This window comes from Chiloscyllium punctatum, chromosome 17, assembly GCF_047496795.1.
Source record: "Chiloscyllium punctatum isolate Juve2018m chromosome 17, sChiPun1.3, whole genome shotgun sequence".
Classification (NCBI taxonomy): domain Eukaryota; kingdom Metazoa; phylum Chordata; class Chondrichthyes; order Orectolobiformes; family Hemiscylliidae; genus Chiloscyllium; species Chiloscyllium punctatum.
Window position 1 is genome coordinate 53232335 of NC_092755.1, and position 27110 is coordinate 53259444.

The 27110-nt window shown below is 42.8% G+C and overlaps 1 protein-coding gene across 1 annotated transcript; it reads left to right on the forward strand.

Annotated features, from left to right (window-relative positions):
• The first annotated feature begins 216 nt into the window (after window positions 1-216).
• On the forward strand, window positions 217-6268 carry LOC140487694 (immunoglobulin lambda-1 light chain-like). Its single transcript, XM_072586964.1, has 3 exons — window positions 217-305; window positions 470-814; window positions 5682-6268. Exons 1-3 carry the CDS (start codon window positions 260-262, stop codon window positions 6008-6010), a joined length of 720 nt encoding a protein of 239 aa, XP_072443065.1. The 5' UTR covers window positions 217-259; the 3' UTR covers window positions 6011-6268.
• The last annotated feature ends 20842 nt before the right edge of the window (window positions 6269-27110 follow it).

Below are 27110 nucleotides of genomic sequence, written 5' to 3' on the forward strand. Positions count from 1 at the left end.
GAACGTCTCAGCGAGGAGGAGGGAGAGTGGACAAGCTGAATTCTATCGTGTGACTTTGCTGTTTGGAATCATTGTGACTGATACAATTGGTTACAAGAACCTGAATGCTGCTCAGGTGGCCAATCGACGCTTTCGGGAAAACACTATATTTGCATATTTAATAAGACGGTGATATTTAAATTGGTCCAACCTTTGATATAAAAGTTTACATTCACTGATCAGAAGCATTGGATATTCATACTTCAACAGCACCGTCACGATGGCCGCTGCTCTTGTTCTGCTTTTGCTCACGATTGGTCTGACCTGTAAGTGTCATCGAAAATTTGTAATTTCTTTAGCGTTAGGATTTTTTTTCAAGTAAAGCCTAGGCCTAATCCACAGTCTGATATGATCTGAATGTAACGTCGTCGATGGATGTTCATTTTTACCGGGGGAATTTTAACCATGAAATGGTTTATCTGTTTTACAGACACGAGCGCGGAGGTCCGCTTGGTCCAACCAGCTTCCGAGTCCACAACACCTGGAGAAACTGTCCGCCTGACCTGTACAGTCCACGGAATCAGCCTTTCAAAGAATTATGTTAATTGGTATCACCAGAAACGGGACAGCGCCCCAAGGTTTATTCTGTATGGGACTGATAACAGAGGTGAGGGGATCTCGGACAGATTTACCGGCTTAGAAGATGAATCAACCAACGTGGGATATTTGACCATCACTAACGTGCAGCCGGAGGACGCTGGCGATTATTACTGTTTATCACAAGACACAAGCGACTTGTGGCACTTCGGGAGCGGAACCAGGCTAAATATTCCGAGTAAGTGACTTATTCTTTACGCCTCTAAATCAAATTGCTTTTCAGCACATAAATGCAAAGTTTGTTTTGTCAATTTCCGACAAAAGTGTTCCTCTGAGACTGAATCTGTTTGGCCCGCTGTTCCAACAAGCAAACTATTGGATCAGTTTTTTTTAAATTTAAAATTACAATGCGATGTCAAAGGAGTAATGTTCCCAGAGGACGGTTCACACATTAACGAGAGAGAGAGGGAAGTGGAACTGGTTTAACCTGAGAGGCATCAGGTGAGGGGAGAGGTCGAAAAGCTGGACCTTTCCTGGTAACCTCAATTGGTCCAAAATTGAACCCCCGCTTAACAGCCATCCAGGCAACTGAATTAACTGACACCCTATATAGAAGTAACTCGATGTTGAATGCATTCTCTGTCTACCTGGTTCCCTTTGGGAGCTCGAGCCTATCACGCAATCAAAGAGGAAGCTTATCGCTGCTTGTAACTGGAGGACACAATGATTAGCATTTGTACTTCGAATTTGCCCTCTTTCCATTACTGCTCCTTCTCCATATTCGGTGATTGTGAGTTGACCTGCACTGTACGAACCAAATATATTGTTTGTACTGGATGAGGTAAGCCTAAACTATATTCAAATCGTCACTTTAGGTAAACAGTCCCATGCTGTTGCTCAGGTTAAAACTGCTATTTTAAGAGCTACTGGTAGTCCAGGAGGAAAAGACGATTTGTCGCTAAAATTGCAATGCCACGTTGAATTGTATGTGAGCAGCAACTCGGAGATAGTGAGGACTGCAGACGCTGAAGAGTCAGAGTCCATAAAATGTGGCGCTGCAAAAAGCACAGCAGGTCAGGCAGCACACGGGGAGTCCTGATGAAGGACTTATGCCCGAAAAGTTGACTGTCCTGCTCCTCAGATGTTTCCTGACCTGCTGTGCTTTTTCCAGCGCCACACTTTATGGACTCTCGATTGTATGTGATAATATTTAATAGATCAGATACTATTATAATATTATGAAGTTTTTTTGAAGTCCCAGCATGTGTTCTCCAAAAACCAATGACATGGACCGGTTTCAATCCAAGTATTTTAAAATGAGGTGAAGGTTGGAAATGGAAACGTATTTTCGCATTGGAACTCGGAATTTCTCTCAACTTAGCGTAAACTAAACGTTCAGTCGTGTTCCAAGCCTCTTCCAATCCTCAATAATTCTCTGCAGTCAGTCACTCAACTAAAGACCACAGATTATTTTAACTTTCCAGGCGAAGGTCGGGAACAGCGCCGGGTCCCGAGCCCGCCTGTTAGAGCCGCACACTCGCTAGGGTATCGTTACGCCAAGCAGCCGCTGAGTGACCCCTCTCTCCAGCCCCTCGGAGTTACCTTCTGTTTGAAGCTATTGGAGTTGGTGGGTGGGGGCAAGGTGGTTTCGGGCGGCCGCCATGGGGGGAGGTGAGAGCTGTGAGGCACATGGAGAGCTGTATTATGAAGCGATCGCCAAAGTTGCTTCGGTCACACAGACGGAGGGGTCTGTTCGCCTCCTGCGTAGAAAAGCACCACAGTGCCGACTAAGAGCTAATTCTCCTCTCCGCTCCGCTCCCCACCACTGCCTGAGCGGACAGCTAATAACGCTGGGGAGCCGTCTGGGAAAAGCCCATGTTGACGGGAACCAGTCAGGGGACCATCCGACACGTTATATTCCGAATGTCCCGGCGTCACTCCCCTCCCCTGCCAAAACCACATCCAAGGGTTAGTAAAATACCAGAGTTAGGCCGATCTCCCCTCAAAACTTCTGGAATACGAAGGGAAGCCATGTAGAAATGGGCTAAACATTGTTTCGTTTTGCATACCATCGGTGTAAATTGTAACATGAAAATTCATGGCAATGTTGCGCATCGGCAGGTAGAATTGGAGTGACTAGTAACCTCCAGATGAATCCCGGAAGGAAACGTGTCCCAGAAACGGCGCCTGGGCTGGCCTTGCTCCAAATTCAACAAAATAGTATCCCACATATTTTGAAACAGGACTAAACTGTTTCTGTTATCAGACAACATATGCTGGCCTTTTGAAAAATCAGGCACCGAGATGATGGGCTTGCCAAAGTGAAACCCATGATCTAAAAGGAATAGCGCGGTCAGGGAGTGGATTGGACGTCAGCCTACTGAGTTCGGGTGAAGGGTTACTTTCTGGGCTACAGGAGTGTATACAGTGCAGTCCCCCTGAGATTGTTGCTTACTGTATCTGTAGGGATAAAGTGGACTTTGGTATACTCGACACATTTTCAACGTTTGGCTGAGGAAAAGGCTTGCGACTGTTGTGAGTTGTGAGGAAGGGAATGAGAAATTCCAAGTCTGACGAGGCTGATGGCCGTGAATGGAGGGAGGTGTGAAGTTTTACATGTGAGGGGGAGTAGGATGAAGCAATACGAAACAGTGGATGTAATTGTACAGTGGGGCATAGAAACAGAGAGAGGCACTGGGAGTTGAGGACACAAGATGGATATTTAAAGACCGGGCAGGCTGAGCATCTTTTTTTTAATAAAAAGAAGTTTTTCGGAATTCTGGGCTTGAAAATCGACAAAAGCAAGGAAATTATGATCAACTTTCATAAAACACTGAACTGGCTACATCAGGTGCTTTTGGATCAAGTTGGCAGGAATGGTGGGGGTTTTAGAGGGTGATAAGCAAAGAAACCTTTCGTGAAAATGGCTCCACTATTAAGGAGGTTTAGTGAGGCAGTTTCATTGAAGCAGCAGAGAGTGTTCTCCTGAAAGAAAATGAGGAGTTGACAGGATTTGATGGGGACGTCGAGAACCATACAATGTCTAGGCTGGATCCATTGGGAGAAATCGTTGCCATTGCTCGAATAATGGCAAACCAGACAACACAGATTTACGGTGAAACGCGAAAGAACCATGGGTGACGCGAGGAGAAACATTGTAGACACGGTGTGTTCAGGGAATATGTGCTGTCTGAGGCTGTAGTGGAGGCATATCCAATTCTGACTTTCTGAGGAATTTGGGGGTGCGTGAGAGTGGGGGGGGCGGGTCTCTCGCAGGGGCATTCCCCCTCTCCCGCTGTAATTTGGGACTTATCTCCGGAAAATCGGGGCCCTCAGCAGAATTTGGCAACATCTGGCCGATTGGAATGGGTATGGTGATGCCAGTAACGTATTTTACTGGTAAAAGTAAGATAAATTGCACAATGTAGTTTGGGATTTACTGAGTCAAAGTCGTGACGCTAGGGAAAACTGATAATTGAAAACATATATTCTTAGTCAACACAAATAATTTAAAAACGTTTCTGCTACAGTTACAGGTGTATGTATGAAAAGGTGTTCAGTAATTTTCTCGTGAAATTCTTAGATAAAGGAATAGCCATACACAACTGATGATTCTCTCTAGATAACTCTGCCCAACTTTGTTCAGTCATTGTTAGTAGTCAAATAGTCAGAAGTTTTCATAGATGTAAACACAATTCAATCGAGTGATGTCTGGGATAATCAATCTAAAATATAACTAAAGCAATTTAAAAGTGCTCGTGAAGGACTATTCATATTGAGAATATTAGGTTGTATTGGATCAAAAGTCGAATTGATGCAATCCGTTGCAGATCATTATTGTTTCGAAGTGTGATTATACACCCCCGGAGTTGGACACAGGCTCAGAGGTCGGGGCACTGCATCACAGAACTCTAGTTGCTACCCTTTACCGCATTTAATTGCCGACATGTGTGAACATCCAGAAACCAAGTCTCCTGTCATTCGAAGTTAATTTGTGATTACATCACCATCCTGAAGCATTATTGTCCAATTATCCTAAAAATTGATTAATGATATCAGTTATCAGCACACATCACAATAGAGTTGAAATAGATATTACAAATGTTTAGTTTCACATCAATTCAGGCTGACCGGACTAAGGGTATGTCAAAAGTACAATGTTGGGGAAAGCTGTCTTTGCTTGATATCAGTGGAAGTCTGTGCACATTACTAGCGCAATGCAAGTCAGTCTCTGTCACGAGCAGTCAAGTTTAAAATAGCATCCTCGTGGTATAGACGTATTTCCTGCTTGAAATTGTCTACACAAATACATAAGGGATGTTTATTAGGAAAGCTGGTGAGTACGAGGGACTCCGAGTGTGAAGTATCTTTGGAAAGAATGCAGAGTGAACGTCCCAATGGCCCTTCTTTGGTTCGGCCAGACCTGCTGAGTTTTCCCAGCAATTTCCGTTTTTGAATTTAAAAAAGGACTTTGCGCTAGCTTTTGTTCCCTGATTGCCAACAAGCAGACTGTCAGTTTATTACATACTACCCGAGTGATTCGGACTTGAAACTGAGTCCCCTAGCCTCAAGAGAGAGGGACACGGCCACTGCGCCATAACCAAGCGGAGCCTTGATGATTTTGGCTTGATTTTGAATTGGCCTCCTTTCACCTCACATGGTGGAAAGTCATGACCACCACTTTAGTGGGACACAGCGTTCAATACTGCAGTGATCTCAACACGCAGCCTCCCAGAATCTGACGCTTTACCAGTGCACATATGTACTTGGATTTTTGAGAGCTAGTTCCCCAAAATGAACTCTTTTTTTTAACCGAAGTATATTTCCAGACCCTCCGGCCTTCTCCAGCAAGACATTAAGTGACAGAAGGCTTCTTTGTCTCTATGCAGTTTAAGGAAATTCGGTTTTCTACATGTTCCTTGAATGTGCTAACAAGTACATTTGTACTCAAGTGAAATTTCTCAGAAACATAAACCTCTGGCGGGTACACGTCTCTGCAGCTCAGAATTAAATACATTTTGGTGTTTCAATGTGAGTGTTTGACACAGTTCATAATTCAAGTGTGTATGTGAACTCATAAGCAGTCTTTCATCTTTCGCTTCTAGGTCGTCAGCCAAACAAGCCCACAGTGTTGCTCCTCCCCCCGTCAGAACAGCAGATTGCAAAAGCCAATGAGGCGACGCTGGTGTGTATGGTCAGTCATTTCTACCCGGAGTCGGTGACGCTGGTGTGGAGTGTGGACGGCAAAGTCAGGCAGACCGGCATCCAGACGAGCTCAACCCTACAGGACTCTGACCAGACATACAGCGTAAGCAGTTACCTCACCCTGTCAGCTTCTGAGTGGACCTCACACGAGCTTTATTCCTGCGGAGTGCAACACCAGACCCTCAGCTCCACACTTGAGCAAAGCATCAGGAAATCAAGCTGCATCTGATGAAGATGTTAAAATGCTTTATTGTTAAAAACGTATTTTCTGTATTATTGTTAAAAAAAACTTTCCATGTTCCTTGATATGAATTTCATGCAATTTTTACAATGTTAACTTTTTGAAAAGGGTGCTTGACCCTCACACCTTAAAGCAAAATAACGTCATTGTATTTCCGTGTACTCTATTAATGTCTTATTTTTGGCCCTGATTAAATAATCAAATACTTGTGAGTACGCAAAATGTTGTATAGCTCGCAACACGAAGGCCAAATTCACCAGGAGGGTTTCAAAGGGAGAGTGTCAGAAAGGGACGGCAGACAGGCAGATACCGAGTGACTTCTGTGTGTACCTCCAACAGTTGCTGCTTTCTTGTTAGCTTATGGATTTGCAAGAGTTTGTTGGATTTGTGATCTAATCCTGGGCATCCTTCTCCATTCCCTGCAAGGGAACCCGTCTGCTGGACAGTTGTGAAAAATACAGAGAAATAAAATCACATATTTAAATATTGACTTCTCGACATTCTAAAAATAAATTGGGTCTCAAGGGAGTTCAAGCAACACAATGAGAGAAGTGAGCAGATGTTATTTTGAGAGGCACATTAAGTGGAGAGAGTGTAAAAATGAGAGGCGAAAATGTGGACTTGTTGTTTTCTCATATTTTTTGGAATTCTCTGCCCCAGACAGCACTGACAGGCTGGATCACTATATATTTTTAAGCATGAGGTAAATAAAGGGGAATGAATAGTTGTCGGGAATAGATGGCAAAGTGGAGTTGAGGCCACAGTTAGACAGTATTTCATTGGCGATGAAACCTGGCCACGTTCCAAAGCTGGTAACAGCGCAAGATAAACATGGGTCATTTCTTTACACTCCCCAATCCCAAAATGGCAATCCTTTTTGATTGCCTTGCTATTTAATCAGAATGACTCAATGGAAAAAGAATATTTTTTAAATATGCTGTAGTTTCTAGTTCAAGACCAAGTGAGTATTCCAAAAGTGTTGAATTTTCCACCAGTGTCAGGCAACTTGCCTTTCAGGGTTTTCACTCCATACAGTTCATTATCAGGCCCATTGACACAAACTTGCCTCCTACTGAAACCCAGCATCAGTTAATACATACCGCACATTTTAAAGCAGAGCAGGGCCATATAAAAGTTTTCTTAGAGGAATGACAGAAGGTTCTCTTCAACTTGTTTAGAATCATGGTTAGACTACACTGACGGAACTATCAACATTTGTGATCTCCAAGTTGATAAAAGAAGTAAAAGGACAGGAGAAGGTGCATGAAAGTTGTCAGTTAAATAGCCCATTAAAAGATGCATGTTGTGTTATTGTATCACACATAAAAGTTTTAAACGAAACACATCAAATTGAAATCACATTTCCAAGGGTAAGCATGCAGTATCCATCAACCTTGGAAGATCTCGAGCATATCAGGAACTATTTTTTAGTCATTGGATGTGGGTGCCACTAGCTAGGCCAGCATTTATTGCCTATCCCCAATTACCCAGAGGCTAATTAAGAGTCAGCCACATTGTGTAGGCTATTCCAGGTAAGGAAGGCAGTTTCCTTCCCTAAATGATATTTGTGAACTGGATCAGGTTTCCCAGCAATTGACAATGGTTCCATGTTTATCATTAAACCCTTAATTTCAGATTAATATTGAGTTCAAATTCCACCATTTGCCATGTTGAGATTTGAGCCAAGGACCAAAATTGGAGGTATAGTGGACAGCGAAGAGGGTTACCTCAGATTACAACAGGATCTTGACCAGATGGGCTAATGGGCTGAGAAGTGGCAGATGGAGTTTAATTCAGATAAATGTGAGATGCTACATTTTGGGAAAGCAAACCTTAGCAGGGTGAGAGGGAAAATATATAAAAGTGACCTTTGGAGCAACTTTTTTATACAGAGGATGGTATGTGTATGGAATAAGCTGCCAGAGGAAGTGGCTGAGGCTGGTACAACTGCAACATTGAAGAGACATTTGGATGGGTATATGAACAGGAAGGGTTTGGAGGGATATGGGCTGGGTGCTGGCAGGTGGGATTAGATTGGGTTGGGATATCTGGTCAGCATGCCCTGGTTGGAGGATCTGTTTCCATGCTGTACATCTCTTTGACCCCAGAACATTACTTGGGTCTCTGGATTAATAACACCATTAGACCAACAGCTTCTCAATTTTCCCAGTGTTGGTCAATAGTTGGCAGCCTTTGCATTTGCCAGAGGATAGCAGTCAGCCACAAGAGAGCAAAGAAGGTATGGGCCAAACACAAGCAAGTGGAACTAGTTTGTTTGGGAAAGAGTTGGCATTAACGAGTTTGAGCAAAGGGTTTGTTTACGTGCTATTTTGATTCTATGACTCTATAATTCTAAGTCAGAGGCATTGAAAGGAGGGCTGGCCATCACTGACCAAGTGGTGGAAATAAAAAAACTGATAGCTTTTGGAGATGGCAACATCATGATACGGTCATTGAATTAATAATGTTAAGGCCTCGGCAAAGATGCTGGGGACATGGAATCAAATCTCATCAAATCAAATCAAATAGCAGCTGATGGAATTTGAACTCAATGAATACATTTGAATGTGTGTCTCAACATTGCTGATGATGGATTCTGTCATTCTTTCTCATTAAATCCCATGTGGCTCACTAATGGTCTTAAGGGAAGGAAATCTGCCATCCTTACTCTGTCCTCCCTGACATATAACTGCAAATCTCTGAAACGGTCTCAGAAACCATTCCATTTATGAGGACGATTAATAAACATTGGGCTCACCAGTACTCCCCAGCTGTAATGGCTGATGAACAGTCAGGGCAGGACACTGCAGTCTGTCTCAAATTGAACACCTGGACAGGGCAACAAGAAACTTTGGCCCAGCTGACTGGATAAAATAGAAATGGAACGCAAGCTAAGGGAAAGTAAAGGATCAATAAGTGAGAGAAAGTGAGAGGATGAGGCCAAAAGTCTATGCCACATGTCAGCAATCTCATGGTAATATTGCTGGGCTAGTCTTCCAAAGGCCCAGAGTAATGCTTTGGGGGGTGTGCACATTCAAATGAAATGGCAGCTTGAGGTATTAAGTGCAGTTTAATTTAAACATCTAGATTATGGAGCTGGTCTCAGTAATGGTGACCACAACAACTACTATCAAATGTTTTCAAATTCCTGTGGTTTACTAATATCCCTTAAAGAAGAAAATCTGTGAACTTTTCCTGGTTTGGCCAACACATGACACCAGACCCACACCAATGTGATTCAGTCTTATGGTCCTCTGAAATGGCCCAGTAAGTCATTCAGTTCATGGGCAGTTGGAGATGGGCAGTCATTGTTGGTCTTTTCAGTGAAACCCAGGCATAGACATGAAAGCATAACAAGAAGTAAAACCACTTAAAGCATCAATCAGCAAGGCCAATACCTCAAAATGAATGTATTTGCTTCCCATGTGCTACTTTAGACTGTTACCTTTTTTTTAAGCCTTTACATGATCAGATAATGGCTCTCGGATCCACATACTGCTAGGAAAATGTTGGGTTTTAGTTCCTCAATGGCTCACAATTAGCATCCTACCACTGCCATTTTGTAGCCAGCCCATTCATGGGGAGAATTACAGTTGGAGGTGACAACATGCACCATCCCTTGCCACCACAAGAGGTGAGAAACCTACGCCCACACCTCCCCCTCACCTCCATCCAAGCCTCCAAAGGATCCTTCCACATTTGACAGAGATTTTCCTGCACATCCAAACAATTCTGGGTCATCCAAGATGGAGGACCACAAAAATTTCTGGCTATAACAATGGCTCCTTTTTTGAGGTATTTTAGGTGCTGGAGGTGATTTCCTCAAATTGCAGGAGCAGCATTGTCTTGGAACTTTGGGGAAAAAAATGTCAAAACAACAGGCGTTTTAAAAGGGAGAAGAACAGACAAAGGAAGCACATGGTGCGGTCAGTGCAGGAGGGGGAGAGAGAGAAAAAAGAAAGAAACTGACACCAGAGTGAACCCGGCACAGTACTGCCTTTGCTGGTTAAATTCATGTATCGCTGGACATCAGAAAGCATCTGAGAAAATTAACAAACTGATCTTGGAGGAATTGTTTGGGTGAAGTTCACAGCACAGATCGGATAAGTTAATTGGTTTAAGTGGCCGACAGAAAGTCTGCAGTAGTGAGTAGAGTGCATTCTTTCTTCATTATATGTTTTTTGAGATTTGTCTCTTGATTAAACTTAAAATATAAGCTGTAACTATCAATCTAACCTGGGGCAGTGTTTTGTAGAGGAATAAGACGATGTTATTTTCTGGGTCTGTAGATTGTGTAGAAGCAAAAATGGTCTTTAGTAGAGCGATATGTGCTTCTTGTCAGATGTGGGAGTTTAAACAGAGTTTAAGGGTTACTGCAGATTATATCGCCATAAATGCTGTAGGATGCGAATCTTATCAGATCGAATGGATCGGTTGGAGAGACAGTTAGAAGCAATGAGGAATTTGCAACAGCAACAGTATGTGATGGATGGCAGTTATAGGAAGGGGGACAGTCTCAGATACAGTCACATAGATGGTTTAACTCCAGGAAAGATAAGAGAGGGAGGCACCTAGCGCAGGTGTATTCTGTGACTATACCCGTTTCAAACAAGTATGCAGTTTTGGAAAATGTAGGGGGTGATGGATTCTCAGGGGAACGTAGCACGAACAGCCAAGTTTCTGGTATTGAGACTGGCTCTAATGCAACGAGGGGTACGTTGGGTTCCAAGAGATCAATTGTGTTAGGGGATTCTCTAGTCTGAGGTACAGGCAGACTTTTCTGCGGCCAGCAGCAAAAAATCAAAATGGTGTGCTGCTTCCCTGGTGCCAGATCAAGGATGTCTCAGAGAAGGTGGAGAATGTTCTCAAGAGGGAGATGGGCCAGCACGAGGTTATTTCCACATTGGAATCAATGACATAGGAAGGGAAAAGGTTGAGATTCTGAAGGGTGGTTACAAAGAGTTAGGCAGGACTTTCAAAAGGAGATCCTCAAGAGTAGTAATATCTGGAATACTCCCAGTACTACGAGCTAATGAGGACAGGAATAGGATGATAGAGCAGATGAATGCATGACTGAGAAGCTGGTGTATGGGAGAAGGATTTATAGTTTTGGATCATTGGAATCACCTTTGGGGTAGAAGTGACCTGTACAAGAAGGACGGATTGCACCTTAATTGGAAGGAGACTAATATATTTGTAGGGAAATTTGCTAGAGCTGCTCAGGAGGATTTCAGCTACCAAGGTGTGTGTGTGTGGGGGGGGGGTGGGGGGGTGGGGGGGAGGCGGGGGGGGGGGGCGGGTGGGAGTGGGGGGTGTGGTGGGGGGGGCAGTGCTGGTACAGTTGAGTACAGAAGAGAGTCAAACAGTCAGGGCAGGCAGGGACAAGATAGTACTAATAAATTAAACTGCATTTATTTCAATACAAGGGGCCTAACAGGGAAGGCAGATGAAGTCAGGGCATGGTTAGGAACATGGGACTGGGATATCATAGCAATTACAGAAACATGGCTCAGGGATGGGCAGGACTCGCATCTTAATGTTCCAGGATACAAAAGCTACAGGAAGGACAGAATAGGAGGCAAGAGAGGAGGGGGAGTAGTATTTTTGATAAGGGATAGCACTACAGCTGTGCTGAGGGAAGATATTCCCGGAAATACATCCAGGGAAGTTATTTGGGTGGAAATGAGAAATAAGAAAGGGATTGATCACCTGATTGGGATGGTATTATAGACCCCCGAATAGTCAGAGGGAAATTGAGAAACAAACTTGTAAGGAGATCTCCGCTATCTGTAAGAATACTAGGGTGGTTATGGTCAGGGATTTTAACTTGCCAAACATAGATTGGGACTGCCATAGTGTTAAGGGTCTAGATGGAGAGGAATTTGTTCAGTATGTACAAGAAAATTTCCTGATTCAGTACATGGGTATACCTATTAGAGAAGATGCAAAACTTGACCTACCCTTGGGAAATAACGCAGGGCAGGTGACTGAGGTGTCAGTGGGAGAGCACTTTGGGGCCAGCAACTATAATTCCATTAGATTTTAAATAGTGATGGAAAAGGATAGACCAGATCTAAACGTTGAAGTACTAAATTAGAGAAAGGCTAATTTTGACAGTATTAGGCAAGAACTTTCAAAAGCTGACTGGGGCAGATGTTCATACGTAAAGGGACAGCTGGAAAATGTGAAGCCTTCAGGAATGAAGTAATGAGAATCCAGAAAAAGTATATTACTGTTAGGGTGAAAGGAAAGGTTGGGAGGGATAGGGAATGGTGGATGACGAAAGAAATTGAGTGTTTGGTTAAGAAAAAGAAGGAAACATATGTAAGATATAGACAGGATAGACTGAGGGAATCCTTAGAAGAGTATAAAGGCAGTATCAGTATACTTAAAAGGGAAATCAGGAGGGCAAAAAGGGGAATGAGATAGCTTTGGCAAATAGAGTTAAGGAGAATCCAAAGAGTTTTTACAAATACATTAAGGACAAAAGGGTAACTAGGGAGAGAATAGGGCTCCTCAAAGATCAACAAGGCGGCCTTTGTGTGGAGCGGCAGAACATGGGGAGATACTAAATGAGTATTTTGCATCAATATTTACTATGGAAAAGGACATGGAAGATATAGAATGTAGGGAAATAGATGGTGACACCTTGCAAAATGTCCATATTACAAAAGAGGAAGTGCTGGATGTCTTGAAACTCATAAAGGTGAATAAAGCCCCAGGACCTGATCAGGTGTACCCTAGAACTCTGTGGGAAGATAGAGAAGTGATTGCTGGACCTCCTGCTGAGATATTTGTATCATCGATAGTCACAGGTGAGGTGCCGGAAGACTGGAGTTTGACTAACATGGTGCCACTGTTTAAGAAGGGAAAGCCAGGGAACTATAGACCAGTGAGCATGATGTCAGTGGTGGGCAAGTTGTTGGAGGGAATCCTGAGGGACAGGATGTACATGTATTTGGAAAGGTAAGGTCTGATTAGAGATAGTCAACATGGTTTTGACGTGGAAAATCATGTCTCACAAACTTGATTGGTTTTTTTTTAAGAAGTAACAAAGAGGATTGATGAGGGCAGAGCAGTAGATATGATCTATATGGACTTCAGTAAGGCATTTGACAAGGTTCCCCATTGGAGATTGGTTAGCAAGGTTAGATCTCATGGAATGAAGGGAGAACTAGTCATTTGGATACAGAATTGGCTCAAAGGTAGAAGACGGAAGGTAGTGTTAGAGGGTTGTTTTTCAGACTGGAGGCTTGTGACCAGTGGAGTGCCACAAGGATTGGTGCTGGGTCCACCACATTTTGTAATTTACATAAATGATTTGGATGTGAGCATAACAGATTAATAAGTTTGCAGATGACGCCAACATTGGAAGTGTAGTGGACAGTGAAGAAGGTTACCTCAGATTACAACAGGATCTTGATCAGATGGGCCAAATGGGCCGAGAAGGGGCAGGTGGTGTTTAATTCAGCTAAATTTGAGGTGCTGCATTTTGGGAAAGCAAATCTTAGCAGGACCTATGTGCTTAATGGTAAGGTCCTAGGGAATATTGCTGAACAAAGAGACCTTAGAGTGCAGGTTCATATCTCCTTGAAAGTGGAGTCACAGGTAGATAGGATTGTGAAGAAGGCGTTTGGGATGGTTTCTTTTATTGGTCAGAATATTGAGTACAGTAGTTGTGGCCGTACACGATATTGTGGAATATTGTGTGCAATTCTGGTCTCCTTCCTATCGGAAGGATGTTGTGAAACTTGAAAGGGTTCAGAAAAGATTTACAAGGATGTTGCCAGGGTTGGAGGATTTGAGCTATAGGGAGAGGCTGAACAGGCTGGGGCTGTTAGATCTCATGGAGTACAGGGAGAACTAGCCATTTGGATACAGAATTGGCTCAAAGGTAGAAGACGGAGAGTGGTGGTGGAGGGTTGTTTTTCAGACTGGAGGCCTGTGACCTGGAGCATCGAAGGTTGAGGGGTGACCTTATAGAGGTTTACAAAATCATGAGGGGCATGGTGTGGGAGAGTCCAGAACTAGAGGGCATAGGTTTAGGATGAGAGCAGAAAGATATAAAAGAGACATAAGGGGCAACGTTTTCATACAGAGGGTGTTACTTGTATGGAATGAACTACCAGAGGAAGTGATGGAGGCTGATACAATTGCAACATTTAAAAGTCATTTGGATGAGTATACAAATAGGAAGGGTTTGGACGGATATGGGCCAGGTCCTGGTAGGTGGGATTAGATTGGGTTGGAATATCTGGTCGACATGGACAGGTTGGACTGAAGGGTCTGTTTCCATGCTGAACATCTCTATGACTCAATGACCTCATATACTGTGCCCGTTGTTCTAGATATGGGTTCCTCTACATTGGGGAGACAGGACGTAAACTTGCAGAACAGTTCAGGGAACAACTCCAGGACACATGCACCATATATCCCCTCACCCAGTGGCCGACCACTTTAACTCCCCCTCCCACTCCACCAAGGATATGCAAGTCCTGTGTCTCCTCCACCACCAAATCCTAGCCACCCAATGACTGGAGGAGAAAGTCCTCATCTTCTGCCTTGGGACTGTCCAACTACATGGCATCAATGTCAATTCCACCAGTTTCTCATCTCCCCTTATCCCAGATCCAAGCCTCCAATTTGGCATTGCCCTCACGAACTGTCCATTTTCCTTCCCACCTATCCACTCTGACATATCACTATCATGCCTCGTGTTCATCCACCTATTGCTACTCACCCCAAGCCCATTTTTCTCTCAGCCCCCTTGGGGCTACACCTCCACATTCCTGATGAAGGGCTTATGCTCAAAACGTCAACTCTTTTGCTCCTCGGGTGCTGCCTGACCTGGTGTGCTTTCCTGGCACCACAATTTTTGACAAAATGTCATGGGTTAGCTCAAATGCGTCTTTCAGACTCTTTGCATCACATTCTCTTCCTTCACTGCCTTCTTCTCCTCCCAAAACAGCACCTCCATAGGGCTGGAGAAAATCAGGCTATGACACCTTTATTGCAGAAAATTCAAGCTTGTACTGTTTATATTTGTAAATCTAAGTAAGGGATAAATAATATTAATATAAAGAGGTATCAGGAATAAACATTTTATATACATTTCAGCTGATTCAAAAAGTTTTCTTATGTGTGATGTGATGATGGAATATGATGATGGAACTCATTGTAAATTTGTTCACCACCACCAGAGGACACCAAAGCTTTTTGTACGTCTTTGCCACTGGTCCAGCAAACTAAGGCATTGTCAAAAAAAAAGCATCAACTGTGAGAGCTGTGTTCTTATGACGAAGTGATAATGTCCCTATGTGTAGGTTCAGTCCAATGTGCCATGCAGATGGCCTGTCCAAATAGACTAATTTCTGAAAAAAGCTGTGAAAACTTAAAATGTTAAAGGTGGCACAATGTCCCTACAGATTTTGGAGGTCTGCCCTCCTTACCTGGTCTGGCCAAAATGTGACTCCAGACCCACAGCAACGTGGTTGATTGTTCGGTCCTCGGAAAAGGCCTAAACAGCCTCTCAGCTCAAGGGCAATAAAGACATATATCAAAGGCTGGCCTGGCCCTTAACATCCATATTCTACAAAAGTATTTTAAAATATTCAAAGCTGAGAAGAGCAATAGGAGCACTGATAACATGTGACATTTTCAGGTGATTGTAATGCATTTGAAAATGTTTTAAATCTGCAGCAAAAATATTAAGTTTTGTATTTCAGTTGCAATCACACATGAGAAGATTATAATCACTGGCTCTGTCAGTTGATGAGTCAGGAGTTGACTGTTTTTTGAGCAATTACTGCTTGAGACAATGTTTCAACTCCAATAATTTTGATAAGTATAAATTTCGAAGCTAGTGCATGGCTGACACCATCAATAAAGAGTTTATAGGCATGGATAGTCATGGATAGGTGTGCAGATGAGTTTATCCTCATATATGAGTTGATGTAGCTTAGACTACCAGCATCCATCACATACTATTGCTTTTGCAAATTCCTCATCGTTTCTATCTGTCTCTCCAACCGATCCATTCGATCTGATAAGATTCGCATCCAAGAGCATTTATGGCAAATATAATCCACAGTAACCCTTAAACTCTCTTTAAACTCCCACATCTGACAAGATATATCATTTATTTCAATGCAAGGGGCCTAACAGGGAAGGCTTTGAACTCAGGGCATGGTTAGGAACATGGGACTGGGATATCATAGCAATTACGGAAACATGGCTCAGGGATGGGCAGGACTCGCAGCTTAATGTTCCAGGATACAAATGCTACAGGAAGGATAGAAAGGGAGGCAAGAGAGGAGGGGGAGTAGTATTTTTGATAAGGGAGAGCACTACAGCTGTGCTGAGGGAAGATATTCCCGGAAATACATCCAGGGAAGTTATTTGGGTGGAACTGAGAAATAAGAAAGGGATTGATCACCTTATTGGGATTGTATTATAGACCCCCTAATAATCAGAGGGAAATTGAGAAACAAACTTGTAAGGAGATCACAGCTATCTGTAAGAATAATAGGATAGTTAGGGTCAGGGATTTTAACTTTCCAAACATTGACTGGGACTGCATTAAGGGTTTATATGTAGACAAATTTCTTAAGTCTGTACAAGACAATTTTCTGATTCAGTATGTGGATGGACCTACGAGAGAAGGTGCAAAACTTGACCTACCCTTGGGAAATAAGGCAGGGCAGGTGACTGAGGTGTCAGTGGGGGAGCACTTTGGGGCCAGCGACCATAATTCCAATCGTTTTAAAATAGTGATGGAAAAGGATAGACCAGATCTAAAAGTTGAAGTTCTAAATTGGAGAAAGACCAATTTTGATGGAATTAGGCAAGAATTTTCAAAAGCTGAGTAGAGGCAGATGTTCGCAGGTAAAGGGACGGCTGGAAAATGGGAAGCCTTCAGAAATGAGATAACAAGAATCCAGAGAAAGTATATTCTTGTCAGGGTGAAAGGGAAGGCTGGTAGGTATAGGGAATGCTGGATGACTAAAGAAATTGAAGGTTTGGTTAAGAAAAGGAAGGAAGCATATATCAGGTATAGACAGGATAAATCAAGTGAATCCTTCGAAGAGTGTAAAGGAAGTAGGAGTATACTTAAGAGGGAAATCAGGAAGGCAAAAAGGGGACATGAGATAGCTTTGGCAAATAGAATTAAGAAGAATCCAAAGAGTTTTTACAATTACATTAAGGACAAAAGGGTAACTAGAGAGAGAATAGGGTTCCTCAAAGATCAGCAAGACGGCCTTTGTGTGGAGCCACAGAAAATGGGGGAGATACTAAATGAATATTTTGCATCATACTGTGGAAAATGATATGGAAGATATAGAATGTAGGGAAATAGATGGTGACATCTTGCAAAATGTCCAGATTACAGAGGAGGAAGTGCTGGGTGTCTTGAAACGGTTAAAGATGGATAAATCCCCAGGACATGATCAAGTGTACCCGAGAACTCTGTGGGAAGCTAGAGAAGTGATTGCTGGGCCTCTTGCTGAGATATTTGTATCATCAATAGTCACAGGTGAGGTGCCCGACGATTGGAGGTTGGCAAACGTGGTGTCCCTGTTTAAGAAAGGCAGTAAAGATAAGCCAGGGCATTATAGACCAGTGACCTGACCTCGGTGGTGGGCAAGTTGTTGGAGGGAATCCTGAGGGATAGAATGTACATGTATTTGGAAAGGCAAGGACTGATTCGGGATAGTCAACATGGCCTTGTGGGTGGGAAGTCATGTCTCACAAACTTGATTGAGTTTTTTGAAGAAGTAACAAAGATGATTGATGAGGGCAGAGCGGTAGATGTGATCGATGTGGACTTCAGTAAGGCATTCAACAAGGTTCCCCATGGGAGACTGTTTGGCAAGGTTAGATCTCATGGAATATAGGGAGAACGAGCCAGTTGGATACAGAACTGGCTCAAAGGTAGAAGACAGAGGGTGGTGGTGGAGGGTTGTTTTTCAGACTGGAGGCATGTGACCAGTGGAGTGCCACAAATATCAGTGCTGGGCCCTCTACGTTTTGTCATTTACCTAAATGATTTGGATGTGAGCATAAGAGGTGTAGTTAGTAAGTTTGCAGATGACACCAAAATTGGAGGTGTAGTGGACAGCAAAGAGGGTTACCTCAGATTACAACAGGATCTGGACCAGATGGGCCAATGGGCTGAGAAGTGGCCTGTGGAGTTTAATTCAGATAAATGCAAGGTGCTGCATTTTGGGAAAGCAAATCTTAGCAGGACACATACACTTAATGGTAAGGTTCTAGGGAGTGTTGCTGAACAAAGAGACCTTGGAGTGCAGGTTCATAGCTCCTTGAAAGGAGAGTTGCAGGTAGATATGATAGTGAAGAAGGCGTTTGGTATGCTTTCCTTTATTGGTCAGAGTATTGAGTACAGGAGTTGGGAGGTCATGTTGTGCCTGAACAGGACATTGGTTAGGCCACTGTTGGAATATTGCGTGCAATTCTGGTCTTCATCCTATTGGAAAGATGTTGTGAAACTTGATAGGGTTCAGACACGATTTACAAGGATGTTGCCAGGGTTGGAGGATCTGAGCTAAAGGGAGAGGCTGAACAGGCTTGGGCTGTTTTCCCTGGAGAGTCGGAGGCTGAGGGGTGACCTTATAGAAGTTTACAAAATTATGAGGAGCATGGATAGGATAAATAGACCAAGTCTTTTCCCTGGGGTCAGGGAGTCCAGAATTAGAAGGCATAGGTTGAGGGTGAGAGGGGAAAGATATAAAAGAGACCTAAGGGGCAACTTTTTCATGCAGAGGGTGCTATATGTATGGAATGAGCTTGTTGGTCTGCCAGCAGATAAGAAAGGTGAGCAGCTGGTGGATTTTTGTTGAGGACGTTGCTGAAATTTCATAACTTGGAGGCTGGAATGTGAGGCTTGAAGATTGATAGGGCTCACTGGATCATGGCGTGGAAGTCAGGTCTGGACCAACGTCCTCTTACTATTTTGGTGCGGTTTCATCACTGTACAGATAACGAGAGAATTGTGGAAGCTTCCAGATCCAGGGGAAGGATCCAAAGCCCTAGTTTACGAGGACTGTAAGATTATGTTCTTCCAGGACTTCTCAATGGCAGTGATCCAGGAAAGAAAATCCTATGACAGTGTCAAGAGAAGACAGAGAGATATCTGGCAGTGGTTTGGATCACCTTAAATGGATCTGTACATCTCTTTGACACGTTTGAGAAGGCAAGAGACTTTCTGGACCAATTAACTTAATTTGAACAATTTAGTATGTACAAATAGTAGTGTTGTTTTTCTTCAAAAAGAAAGAGGAGGTCTGGTCAGGGCTTTCTTTACCTGTACTTCTTATTGGTGATAATCTAGTCTGAACTATGTTCGGGGGCATTTGGGATGTGTACATGCAATTTCTATGTTAAGTTATACCAAAAGATGGGTGGGTAACTTACCCTTTCTCGTCTAAATGTCTTTGTTCACATTGCTATTTCATAGTGTATTTTCCTTCTTTTCTGCTTGTATTTGTGTTGAAACTCTAGCTAGGAGGACGGATAATGGTTGGGATGGCTAGATGCTTATTTATGGGCAGTTTATGCCTGGTTCAGGTATTTAAGTGATCTGGCTGCAGTATTGGTAGCAGGATGGGAAGTTGGCTTCTGGGATGCATAGATGTTCCCTTTGGGCAGGGGGTGAGTTCCCCAATTCAGCGCCACTGGTGCTTTATATGTTGGTTTGTTTTTGGTTTTTATTGTACATAATCTTTGATAGCTGTGTAGGTTTGTTAACTGTAGTGAGTTTAGTTTATATAGTTTTTATGTTCGATGAATCTTGCTCGGCGATTTGTAATTCGAGTTCCTCCTCTCTGGACTCTAAATGTTACTGCAGAAGATTATGTCTAATGACTTGATTAACTGGTGTACCTGGAACATTAAGCAGTGTCACTCACCAGTGTCACTTCTTAAGAGGAAGAAGGTACTTTCAAGTCTTAGAAAGGAATGGGTGGATATTGCTTTATTACAGGAGACACACTTGGATAATAGGGATCATTTGAAATACAGCAGAATGGCTTTGATCGGGTTTACTTTTCATTTTTTAATACCAGAATTGGGGAGTGGCTACATTGGTTAGGAAGACTCTCCAATTTAAGTTATGAAAGTTAAAGACACACACAGGAGGTTTGCAATCCTCAAAGCCCTGATAAACGGGGAAGAATATGGTGTTTTAAATGTTTATTGCCCTTCGGCCCATCCCCTCATATTTCTGGTCGATGCGTTCTCTAAATTGATCAGTCTTGAGTCCTGACATATTGTTATAGGGGGCGATTTTAATTGTTTTATGGATCCAAATGTAGACAGGTTGCCCAAAGACCTTGATGTTGTCTATACAAACAAAACAATTAGTCGATCTGTGTGTGAAGTTAGGGTTGATGGACGTCTGCAGTCATCTCCACTCTCCAGGCAGGGATTATATGTTTGATTTCCAATCTGCACAGATGTCACACCAGGATTGACTTTTTTTCTGACCGCCATGACAAGGCCAGACTTGGTGGCATCTTGTATGATTAGTAAAATAATCATGCTCCACTGCACCTGAGTATTTTTTCAAGGACCTGGAGCTCCCAGGTGAGACCTATGAACAAGAGTCTTTTCTCAATGCCCCCTTATCAGAGCAAGAGGTGCAGGAGGATGTGAAGCAGCTTCAAAGTGGAAAGACGCCCGGTCATGATGGGCATCTCAGCAAATTCTATAAGGAATTTATAAACATATTGTCAGGCCCCAGTGTTCAGAACGTTCAATGACTTGTACAGTCATGATTGTCTCCTGCCATCTCTCAGAAGGGCTAATATTTCACTTATTCTTAAAAAAGGGAAAGTCCCGGTGGACTGTGCTTCTTACAGGCCCATTTCACTCTTAAATGTGGACTTAAAAATCCTCTTGAAGACTCTTGCATTCAGGCTGGAGACTGTGTTACCTTCTATTGTTAAAGAGTAACAGACGGGCTTCATAAAGGGCCGCAGATCCTCCAATAATGTTTAGGGGCTGCTTAATTTAATTCAAGCAAGTCAACAACAGTTAATACAGGGTGTGGTGATTTCTCTAGATGAGAGAAGGCATTTGACCAAGTTAAGTAGCCGTATCTTTATTATACTCTGGAGCAATTTGGCTTCGGCAAAGCCTTTATAATTTGGGTAAAGGTTCTCTACAGTGACCCTCTCGTTGCAGTCATCACCAATGGGGTACAATCAAGCAATCATTGGTGATTGAACCATTGGCAGAGGCCATGCCCGTGGAACCTAATATATCAAGGGGTCAAAATTACATAAGATTTTGTTGTACGCCGGTGATGTTCTTTTTTTTTGTCAAATCCAGCAGTTTCAGTGCCTCACCTGATAGAATGCATCAACTCGTTTGGCACCTTTTTGGGTACTAGATTAATTTTGCAAAATCAGAGGCTATGTCTATGGGCGGTCTTACAAAGGTGCTAGGTCTTGAGGGTAAATCTCGATTCCCATTTAAGTGGTCAGAGTGGGGTTTTATGGATTTGGGTATATTCATTAGTCCAATTCTTGATCAGTTGTTTAAAACTAATTTTGTTCAATTATTCAACAAAATCAAACAAGACCTTCAAAAATGGGAGGCACTTCTGGTCCCTTGGTTAGGTCAGATAGATGAATGTTCTCCCCTGTTTGTTGTACCCTGTGTGGATGCTTCCCTTGATTTTCAAGAAGCAAACACTCAGGAGACTGAACGGCTGGTTCGGCTCTTTTGTTTGGCATCGCAAGCACCCCCTTATTAAATTAGCCAAACAGCAATTGCCTCACAGACTGGGGGGAGTGGATCTCCCAGACATTAAAACCATCGACGAAGCTTGCTATTATCTTATGTGAGTAATTGGGCATTTGGGGACCCCCTTTCAATATGGTTAGATATTGAAACCTCTCAGGCAAGATGCCCCCTGACAAGCTTGCTGTTTTTGGACAAATTGAGGACAATTAAGGAATATTGCCACAATCCAATAGTTACCAATATTGTTACAGCACAGAGGGCAATTCGGCAGAGGGAAGGCAATATTGGCAAAACATTTTTTTTGCACCTGTAGTGGGTATGCCGGGTTTTCAACCAGGGATGATGGAATCAGGATTCAAACATTGGGCAGCTGGAGGTGTGTCTTGCATGGGTGATTTATTTGAGGGAGACACAATGATGTACTTTGATAAGTTAGCACAGAAATGTGATCTATATAACCAACAGCTCTTTTGCTTTTTCCAAGTTTCATATAAAGACTAGACTTTTGACTGATCCCTACAAATCCGACAGAGTGAGGAGGGTGCTCAGTGCGAAGAGTATTGAATTGAATTGAACTGAACTGAATCGAATTTATTGTCACGTGGGTGATGGAAATATTCGTCCGGAACTTCAGTTACTAGTGGTGTACCGCAAGGATCTCTTTTGGTCCACTGCTGTTTGTCATTTTTATAAATGACCTGGATAAGGGTGTAGAAGGATAGTTTAGTAAATTTGTGAATAACACCAAGGTTGTTGCAGTTATGGATGGAGCTGAAGGATGTTGTAGGTTACAGATGGACATACATAAGCTGCAGAACTGGGCTGAGAGGAGGCAAATGGAGTTTAATGCAGAAAAGTGTGAGGTGATTCACTTTGGAAGGAGCACCAGGAATGCAGAGTACTGGGCAAATGGTAAGATTCTTGTTAGGGTAGATGAACAGAGAGATCTCAGTGTTCCATGTACATAGATCCCTCAAAGTTGCCACCAGGTTGATAGGGCTGTTAAGAAGGCATACAGTGTGTTAGCTTTTATGAGTAGAGCAATCAAGTTCCGCAACCATGAGGTCATGCTGCAGCTGTACAAAATTCTGGTGCAGCCAGGCTTGGCATATTGATACAGTTCTGGTCACCACATTATAGGAAGCATGTGGAAGCTTTGGAAAGGGTTCAGAGGAGATTTACTAGGATGGTGCCTGGAATGGAGGGAAAGTCTTATGAGGAAAGTTTGAGGGACTTGAGGTTGTCTTCATTAGAGAGAAGAGGGTTGAGAGGTGACTTTATTGAGAAATATAAGATAATCAGAGGGTTAGAAAGAGTGGACAGTGAGAGCCTTTTTCCTTGGATAGTGATGGCTAACATGAAGGGGCATAGCTTCATATTGGAGGGTGATAGATATAGGACAGATGTCAGAGATAGTTTCTTTATTCAGAGAGTAGTAGGGGTGTGGAATGCACTGCCTGCAACAGTTGTAGACTCGCAATTTTTAAGGGCATTTAAATAGTCATTGGATAGGCATATGGATGAGAATAGAATAGTCTAGGTTAAATGAGCTTCAGATTGATTTCACAGGGCAGCACAATATCGAGAGATGAAGGGCCTGTACTGCGCTATAATGTTCTATGTGGTATGAAATAAATCAGTCTGGAAAGAAAATCATATATACTCAAGTTGTCCTGAGACAAACCTCAAACAGATCATTGTTAGTAGCAAACTGCCCGGCTCTCAGGACAACTCCATACAACCCTGACACGGTGGACTCTGCAAGTCATGTCAGATTGTGGACATAGATGCCACTATTACGCGTGGGAACACCTCCCACCTTGTACATGGCAGGTACGCATGTGACTCAGCCAATGTTGTCTATCTTATATGTTGCAGGCAAGGATACCTGGAGGCATGGTACATTGGGGAAACCGAGCAAAGGCTATGACAACGGATGAATGGGCACTGCACAACAATCAACAGACAGGAGGGTTCCCTCTCAGTTGGGGAATACTTCAGTCGTCCAGGACATTCAGCCTCGGACCTTCGGGTGACCATCCTCCAAGGAAGACTTCGGGACAGGCAGCAGAGGAAAGTGGCTGAACAGAGGCTGATAGTTAAGTTCGGTACCCATAGGGAGGGCCTCAACTGGGACCTTGGGTTCATGTCACATTACAGGTGATCACCATTGCACTACACACACACACACACAGACACACACACACACACACACACACACACACACACACAGATATTCCTACACACGCACACTCTCACATACACATGGATACAGGTACACACAGACGCGCACACAGACACCCACACACACCCTTATAGACACACACACTCCCACACATGCACCCCCTCACAGACCTAAGACACTCTGCACTCACTACACACACACACACACACACTTTCTCACACTCACAACCCCCACCCCAGACAGACACACACACACAGACAAAGACCCACATGCACAGATATATTTTGTGTGGTGAATTTGTACTTGCAGAGTTACATTGCACTTTGCTCAAAAACTGCATGCATTCATGTAGAACTCTGAGCTCAAAAACTGCATGAATTTATGTAAAACTCTGTTATCTCACTTTTTAGATTAGAATCAATCTAAACATCAGGTCATAGACAGAGAACACAGGGGGCTAACACCTTCAACATATTGTCTAGCTATCACCATTGTTAACAGCTAACCTGAGAATGCAACATTTAAAAAAAGGGTTTGTGATTTACACATGAAAGAAGTGAAACTATCACTGTATTCTAACAGATGAAATGCTTAACAGACAATCAATTCTTCAATGTATTATTTCAGTTACGTCACACTGCAAATTTTTGCTATAAATTCTGTGTTACAATCGAGCCCTCCACAATCACCTGATGAAGGAGCGTCACTCCGAAAGCTAGTGTGCTTCCAATTAAACCTGTTGGACTATAACCTGGTGTTGTGTGATTTTTAACTTTGTACACTCCAGTCCAACACCGGCATCTCCGAATCATGACTAGAATAATGTGAGTTGAGCAATTTGCTCCTCACCCAAACATGTAGCTGCATTTTGAAGTAATACATGGGAACTTCTGTGCATTTTGATCTGTAGGCACAATACTTCGCCAAGACTTTATGCACCGTGTGAACCATATCAATTCAAGGCCATATGTTTTTGTTGCCCTTAATTTTGGTCTGTGGAACAAAACAGGAAGTTGCTACTTTTTAGCAAGGAGACTGCACAACAAGGTCAGTCTATTTTTAAAAATTATGTTTACTGGAGCACATTGTACACAAATTCTAAAGCTGTATTTCCCTGGGATAGAAAGCAAAATCAGACTGCATGGAGCTGCTGGCTTCTAAATAAGGGACAGCTGTTTGGCTGGGCCCTGATCAGATGGCCATGGCTAGTGGGGTTAGTACAGCAGAGAATCATCTCATGGAGAAAGAGAAAATGTCAAATAATCTATCCTGTGTGGAGGTACCTGGAAGTCTCCAATAGTAACTTATATTTGCCTTACTCTGCAAAACCACAATTTTGATGGATGAATAAAATATTTTAAAGACAGTGAAAAGGTGTTTCACTGCAAATAAATGAAGGAGGGCATCAGTGTCCAAAAGCCTTCTGTTAACAGCAGAGATTGAAAAGGAATTTAAAGAAACTGAAATAACATCACTCATCAACTCCTCTGTGGCCCAGTCTCATGCTATTAAATAATTTTCCTTGAATTTTTCTTAACTTTTCGACCATGAGTATCCATGCCTTTGTTTATACGTAAAAGAAGGAATGTTAAAGGGATACAGTTTAACTTATAGAGTCCTGCAGTACAGAGAGGCCCTTCAGTCCATCATGTCAGCACTGACTTAGCTTCTGTAAGTTTGTAGTTCTAGATTCTAATTGCCTATGGTAAAATAATTTTTTTTCATAACGAAATTATTTTTGTTGCCAAGTATAGAAACTTTGTAAGTGTTTTCGTTTAACCTGAGTTAATCAGTCAAGTAAACAGGGGGTTTTGGATTGTTTAATTAAATCATTTCAAAATTGTGATGATTCCTGGAATAATGGATCTGATTTCAGGAGAACTGTATGTGGGGCAATCTATTTTTCTGGATTTGCCTTTTTCAAGGGTATGTTTATGGGCTGTTACCATACAGGAACAATTAATGCTTAATACTTAAATAATCTGTTATTTTAAGTTTTCCAATAGAGTTAAGTGCTGGAAATGTCATTTCATGTAAATTGTATTCAGCGATTTCTGTGACCACACTGGCTGCACTACTGACGCAACTGATTGCTCTTGGTGTCCACCCGACACCTGCCGGATCAATACATCCAGACAGATCTTACGACCTGATGATTTACCACTAAAAGTACCTGCTTCAAAGCAGGCGAAACTGATCAATTAAAGTCATTGGATAACTTGGAGAGAGAAACAAACTGCAGCACCAAAAACTGCACTGATCGTGGTCCTTGATGCCCAGAGCATTGGTATTAAGGGTTGTGAATTCCTGTGCTAAATCTGGAGAAAAGGTTGACCCCTGATTCCATAAGGATAAGATTTAACCAGATCTAACTTGGAGATATTTTCTAAACAACCTATTCAGAGATGGTCAGGTGGGAATTAAAGCTGGGCCTTCTAACCCAGAGGTAGGGACGCTGCCACTGCATCACAAAAGATAGAGATAGCTCTGTCTTTGAAAATATGTTGAAAGTAATCAACTATGACGACTGAGAGCAATTACATAATAAAATGCGCAAAATGCTACAAAAAATAAGCTTCACGAGTCGCCACAATTAGACATAACTGTGAATGGCATCATCTGTCGTATACAGAAAATTCTAACAACCGCTGGGACAACGAATACTCATTTGTATTAAACTGCCAGTATTTGCACATTGATATGTTGACCCAGTTAGCATGAACACATTGTAAAATGCACACAGCTCGACTCCGCTAACAAACTGCAAACTGTCGCGTTTGAAATGGTCTACTTTACAACGTGGTCAATTTTAAAGAAAATTTGCAGCTCGCATAAAAAAAATCAAAACATGAGCTGTTCCAATCAAGCACAGCTCGACTTCATGATTTCTATTCGCTCTTTGGGCTCACACGGAACGTGTTGGCTGTCTCCTGCTGGGCAAAAGTGAGGACTGCAGATGCTGGTAATCAGAGTCTAGATTAGAGTGGTGCTGGAAAAGCACAGCAGGTGAGGCAGCATCCGAGGAGCAGGAAAATCGACGTCTCGGGCAAAACCCCTTCATCAGGACTGGATTCGACTGGTCTCTACACCATTCCCCCGATACTGGCATCTACAATCTCCACTGCGCCCGAGTTCAAA

Bases quoted from the DNA above. Each gene is read 5' to 3' on its own strand.
- LOC140487694 (XM_072586964.1), top strand. From the start codon at position 260: ATGGCCGCTGCTCTTGTTCTGCTTTTGCTCACGATTGGTCTGACCT. The intron at 306-469 runs GTAAGTGTCATC...TCTGTTTTACAG, and splicing joins GCTCACGATTGGTCTGACCT to ACACGAGCGCGGAGGTCCGC. The intron at 815-5,681 runs GTAAGTGACTTA...TTTCGCTTCTAG, and splicing joins AACCAGGCTAAATATTCCGA to GTCGTCAGCCAAACAAGCCC.